The following is a 6739-nucleotide window of genomic DNA, read 5'->3' as shown; positions in this document are numbered from 1 at the left end:
GGCGTACAGTATATGTTCCTGCTGCTGTAATTCTAGTCAGGGTATCGGTGATGTTCTGTCTCTGCTTATCCAAACATATTAGATTATGCATGAGGCTTACTAACTAACTCCTATAAGAAGTCTAGCTATGTATGTAGTGCATACACTAACAAATGTTGCCAAGCCAGTTTTGTGAAAGTAACCTGATCACGGTGTCCTTTGAAACTTCTTATATTGACCTCCTATAGAGTTGCTGGCATTGACTTCCTTATTTACTAGTTTTATGCCCCTGTGGGTGTTTTGTGTTTCTCTCTCTCTCTCTCTCTTAGGTCCACCCTGTTGCTCACTACAGAAATCCAGCATGATCACCGCACAGTGTGTTTGCTGCAATGACCTGTTTACCGATAAATGTTTACCTGTAGCGCATGCTGATGACGTGTGTCGCAGCCGTCACATCCTACGATTCAGTAGGTGTCATCATTGTACAGTCTACTCTACATTCTTTTCGTACCCAAGTTTAAATGACACATGCTGCACAGTGTGATGAGGTACTGTAATGATATAGGATGGCAAAAATCATGCATTGTATCCCAGGCTTTAGATGTGCTTGCTGTGATTGTTGCTTATTATGTTGATGTTTATTTTATCTGTCTATTTAATCTTTTATCATCTATATACTCTTATCTACAGTGTGTTCCAAATTATTTTGCATGTCACATAGTGTATCGGTAAGATTTCAGTAAAAAAAACATTCAGGTTTAAAGAACTAGCTTTGTTTTATTTCCCATATCTTCTTAGCTAACTGTATCAATCTCAGACAGGTTTCTTCATTAGTTTGATCTTAGTTAAAGGGAAGCCTACTTGAAGTGAATGAATGGGGCTAGGATAAATGCTAACACATTCACGAGGCGCTGTACAAAGATTAAAAGTGCACACATTGAAAAAATATATGTATTAATTTGTCTAAGTTGAGGTAAGAACATAGTAAAATATTGAAAAACTGTGGTTTTAAAAAAACTATTTCCTGTAACACTTAATATTAGATGGAACTAAACAGAAATCATTCAACTATTATAAGATTTATGTACAGGATTTGACCACATACATTTATTAGGAAATATTAATATTACACTGTAAAAAATACTTAAAAGTTTTTGTTAAATAAACTCAGATTTACAAGTCATGTTTACAGAGATGAGTTGTCACAACTTATAAAATATACTGTAGTTGAGAAAAGTCAACTTAATTTTATAAGTTATAACAACTCACGAACAGAAACCCGCTAGGCCTATTGAAATTCAAGCACTTTAATAAATATAATTACTTTGACCCGTGATACGCGATGCTAAACGGCTAACATTCCAATGCCGACTGGCAGCATGAGCATGTTGTCAGACTGATATAAAGATATTTATGTAACACCACACACCATAAAAGTATAAATAAATGCGTACCTGCTTAACAAAAAGTCCGCCGTGTCAGGGTCGGTTTTCAGTCCCATATCTCCCTGAAGCTTCCTCAACGGTCAATGGCGGACCCTATATTAATTCGACTTTGAGTCCGGGGTTTGAGTCTCCATTTATATCTCTGCTCTTTCTTCTACAGACTTTCTCTTTCTTCCAAGCAGGGGCCGCTTGATGCTGTCGGTTTGTTTTTTCTCCATTTGTGAGCTGTTGCTACTTTGCTAGCTACCATACACTGTTAGAAATTTCATGTCGCGGACGGGGTGGGGTGCGATGTGGTGGAGACGCATGCGCAAGGTGGAGTTTCAAGTGGAGCGGGGATTGGATGAGAGCAGTCGACCAATGTTAGCTGTCCGGCCGGACAGCTTACATTGGTCAACTTCTCTGCCGCTGTACACCCAATAGAGTGAATGGATTTTTTTCATTCTTTTTTCTTTTCATATTGTTAGGATTTTACTGTAGAACCATAACCTGCATCTAAACAAGGTTATTAGGGGTTGTGTACACCAAAACTTTTACGCCCGCGGCCGGCGCATGTTTTCAATTGTTTCCAATGGAAGCTTGGCGTTTTTCAAATAAGCCAGCAGCTAGCGGGTTTTTTCCGCGCTGAAAACCGGCGCTCGGCGGTTTTTCCGTGCTCGGCGCTGAGCGTCGAGAGTTGAAAGAGATTCAACTTTGGGAGAAAAGCTCGGCTCGTCAATGTCAGTTCTCACACGGCCGCCCAATCACAATGGAGGAGGGGCGGGATATTACCACAGCAACCAACCGGCTCGCAGCTGAAGTATCACAGCTATCAAAGCGCTCAGCTGAAGAAAGCTGGCACTCAGCTGAAAAACAGCTGGCATTCGGCGTCCTCAAGGCGTTTTCAGACGCGTTTAAAAGTTTTGGTGTGTCCAGCCCCTTAATAATGAACAATCTTTGAAATCGTAGACCATAGCTTTAATGGAGATGATCTTTTATTAATATGTTACTTTTTGGGATATGTTGAAACCACAGTTAGGGACTAATCGTTTTGCTTTCATTTTACATACGATACACCTGTTGGTTCAAAGGTTAAAGAGACTGTTTGAAATTTACATTCGAGGTGGATCCTTTTGGTTTTTGTCATTGCTTTCCTGCAACACGTTATAACATTATCTTTCAATGTGCTGTTACTTCCAAATTTTGCCTTGACTTACACAGCTGGTGGTTATCAGTGAAAATTGAGACAGACCCTTCTATTGTTTTCTGAAAATATCACACTCACACATGTAAATGGAGACAATGTTATGCCCTCTTTTAATCTATTTCTATTTTTTGTGAGTTTGTGAAATTATTGCAGAGCTTCAATTATCTTATAGAAAGCAGAAAGTCTGAAACTTTGTTTCTCTATATCAAAATATTTATTATTTTTATGTACACGTTTATATTAACTTTTATTATAAACTTATAATAACGTATAATAAATAAAATGTATATGTATATGTGTGTATATATATTTCATTTTTATATATTCTATATTATAAATTAACAATAACAATGAATATATAAATAAAAATGTTCTTAAATTAATATATGTATGTGTGTGTGTTTCAATATACATAATAATTACACACACAGTACACACACATATACTTTGCAAAAAAAAATCATTTTTATTTTGTATGCAATCGCGATTAATCTATGCCCAGCACTAAAAATGTATCTGTTCTTTTAAATCATTTAATTAATTATTACTAATCATTATATAACTATAACTACAAGTCTTAACAAGTAAGAAATGAGAACACTAGAATAAAACAAATAAAGTTATATTTTGAGCTCCAACTCTTCACCAGTGCCTGAAGCGTGTGCCTGAAACAGATTTCAACACATTACATGATTTTTTTTTCTGAAACTGGCTGATGTGGATGTCTGACTATTTTACATATATTTGCCCTAAGGATAAAAACATTTTGAAGGGGCCATGGCATGCAAATCAGACTTTTTTTATGTTTAAGTTCTATAATTGTGTCCCCAGTGCTTCTATCAACCTAGAAAATGTGAAAAAGATCAACCCAGTAACTTAGTTTTGGTAAACCATTCTCTACAAGCACATGAAAAAATAGGTCATTAAAATTTGGCTCTTCTTATGATGTCATAAGGAGCTCTTATTATAATAAAACCACCCCTTAATCTGCACCATCCAACCACAGCACTGCCATTTAGTGCAGAGAGAAAGAGAGAGAGAGAGAGAAAATAATTCACAGCACAATTGAGTTTTAATTTAAACAAACCACCATCATTGTGATCAGTGTTTGTACCGTTTTTGCTCAATTGCATTTTAAAGGACACCCCCAAAACGGCACATTTTTGCTCACACCAACAAAGTATAACATGCTATAATTAATTATCTATATGGTATTTTGAGCTAAAACTTCACATATGTGCTCTGGGGACACCAAAGATTTATTTGACTTCTTAAAAAAGATGGCCCCTTCAAATAAATATATATAAGAATAAGAAAAATGTCTATCTAGATATACTTCACCTTGTCCAGGTCAAGGAGAGCGGTGAGTATGTCTTCAGTGGCCAAACGCTCAGTAAAACTCTGCAGAAATGTATCAGACGTTTCTGGCCCTGATGGTTCTGATGTCTCTGCATAGGTAGAAATCTCCTCCAAGATCCTACAAGACATTGATTTTATGGCCATATTCATGAAAATCTTCAGTTTCCACTGTAATGTAGTTGAAAACCATGCATTATTGATTTACATTGAAACATACTTTTCTAGCTCTTTCTTAATCTGAAGACTTTCTTCTGCCTTCTTTTTCATTTCCGCAACGATCAAGACTAATTCCTCGTAACTTTTGTGTGTCAGGTTTTTTGGGTAGCCGTCCTTCAAATGTCCCCTGGTGATGTTGATATCTTTTACCACCTTGGATAAAAAACATGGATGATGTTCTTGAATGTTTCTTGCCTGTCTTGTTCGTGTGAGAACATGTACTATGTTATGATGTTGTTTTAAGCGTTTCCGTGTTGTTCTCGATGGTACAGTAGTTGCTTACTGGCCCATGTAAACAGAGCCCACCCCCAAAACGTTTAATGGAAATGAAAGAGAAGCATTTGTGTATAAGTTAATTATATTTAAATATTTTGCAGTGTAAATGACCAACACCCAAATATAATCAGATCCCTGCTGATTCCCGTTCAATCCCCGCTGTTGTGCTATATAACCTAAAAGCAGAATAAGTGGACTTGATCTCTCACTTCCACACATCACTGTTTTAGAAATACCTTTGACTCATCATCATCATCTGTGGGAGGATTCATGATTTTTTTCAAATTCTGGTGCAGCATATACTCGATGAATTGAAGCATAAAAATGCACAAGAATACATAGATGGCGAAGTACAAAAACACCAGAAATGTGTCTGCATCCATGTCCCTGAAAAACATGAGGTTAGTTGACTTAATGCTGAAGATGGAATAAAGCTTTTCGAAATATAGTTGATGCTATTGCATACTCAGTAAACATCTGATAAATATCTCCCCATCCATCTTGCGTCATACAGGCCGACAATGTGTACAACGCAGCAGGGATGCTTCCAAACGCAGATGGAAGTGAAGTATTCAGCAAGTGCACTCCGCAGACAGCATAAACCTGAGAAAAATCAAATCAGACGCACCGATGTCAAACAAACAATTCAACAAACAGGCACTACATAATAATTCATGAGTAAATGTGCACGCGTAGGCCTACCAATGTAAAGACAATAAATGACATGTACATCATGCGATGATCCGTCATGGTTTTCATCATCGCCCGAGCTTCCTTCACTAAATCATCACGAAATGGCAAGAACCTGTAAATGTGAGTCGTGCGCAAAACACTAAAAAGAAAAAAATGTAATTACCCCGCAAGCTTGATTCGTGTTTTATATGCAACTGTTTATGTACATATTAAAGTTATTCCTCACATGACAAAAGTCACTGCATAGCGATCGGTTACCCTGCGTCCCACAAAGAGAGCAAGAACCATCCCGAAATATGCAACGTTCAACCAGCTCTGGAAATATTATATATATAATACATCATTACGTCAGGGTTTGGGATCAGCATAAGGGTAATTGAAATTTCACAACAGATTGCTTATGGGTAGTTGATAAATAAACCATACATGTGTCATATGGTGTGACATAGCAAACATTTAGGAAAAACCCTCATAATACAAATAGCTTGAAAGTGATTAACCTTAATGTTAGAGTTACAAAATATGAGAGTGTTTTGTCTATTGACACATTTATGGTTTATTTGTCAACTACCCATAAGCAATCTGTGGTATTTATACATTTCTATGTGTGGTTAAAATGGTAAAAAAGGAGGCTACCCTCCAAAAAAGTTTGAAGGCATCTTTCCACTTCACCAAAGTTTCAAATATAAAGACAATTGAAAAGATGTGTTCACATATGAACAATGCAGATTTGGTATCCTAATAGGAAAAACAAAAATGTGTTTTAATAGCAAGTTCAGAGAAATAGGCATTAATAATTGAATATCAAGTAAATGGAGTTTGTTGGATTTGACATTCTTACCTGTGACATTGGTACATAGGTTTGTACTACAGCAACTATGTAGTCGCTGACCGCACAGATGCTTGCAAGAAACCACATGATGTCACCCAAAGATCCACTGGAGGAAGGTCTGCTGATATCATCCTAAATAATATATAACAAAAACAACTCTATAGACCCTTTTACTGTTTGTACACAATGATGACGTGGCAACGTATGCGCGCGCATTTTGGCAACGGATGTATGACAAGAATCAGCAGTGAAGCAACACAGACAGAGAAAGTTATTTTAAAAAGTTGACCTTATCAACATTTTCAACACAGCTACCAGATCAGTGTACTATAGAGAAGTGGATAGAAGACATTAGCAGATGGCCAATTATAAAGTGGCCAGATGTATACGTATATTAGTGCAACCAAACGCAACAACCAGACATTTTGATGCTGGGAAACCGTTTTAATAAACTTTCTGAGTTGGTAACACGTTAGAACCAATGGAGAATAACACCACTTCCGTTGCTAAGATGCGCGCGCCGCGCAGGGTATTTGATCACGTGAGCTGTAAAAGGGTTTATAACATTTTCCAGCTCATTATGCCTATTGGCTTTATCTTGGTGTTTTTCAAAAAGCTTTACAGAAATGTGTTATCATGTGAAATTTATGATTTCATCTTCCGTCTAATATCTTTAAGTTTTCATGCACGCGCAACCAACCTTTGGCACTCACTGGACCACAAGCAAAATAAACATCATCATTCATAATTCAG

At 36.9% G+C, this 6739-nt stretch overlaps 1 protein-coding gene across 1 annotated transcript; it reads right to left on the bottom strand.

The window, feature by feature from the left end:
* Nucleotides 1-3193: 3193 nt before the first annotated feature.
* LOC135783505 (cation channel sperm-associated protein 4-like) lies at nucleotides 3194-6107 on the bottom strand. The gene is made up of 9 exons (XM_065294258.2): nucleotides 5996-6107; nucleotides 5791-5892; nucleotides 5381-5469; nucleotides 5164-5293; nucleotides 4928-5064; nucleotides 4698-4848; nucleotides 4187-4338; nucleotides 3952-4087; nucleotides 3194-3275 (listed from the first exon to the last, which is right to left on the bottom strand). Exons 1-9 carry the CDS (start codon nucleotides 6071-6073, stop codon nucleotides 3231-3233), a joined length of 1020 nt encoding a protein of 339 aa, XP_065150330.1. The 5' UTR covers nucleotides 6074-6107; the 3' UTR covers nucleotides 3194-3230.
* Between the last annotated feature and the right edge of the window lie 632 nt (nucleotides 6108-6739).

This window comes from Paramisgurnus dabryanus, chromosome 19, assembly GCF_030506205.2.
Source record: "Paramisgurnus dabryanus chromosome 19, PD_genome_1.1, whole genome shotgun sequence".
In the NCBI taxonomy this organism is placed as follows: Eukaryota; Metazoa; Chordata; class Actinopteri; order Cypriniformes; family Cobitidae; genus Paramisgurnus; species Paramisgurnus dabryanus.
The sequence above is the reverse complement of the archived record's forward strand: the minus strand, read 5'-3'. Positions and strand labels throughout refer to the sequence as shown.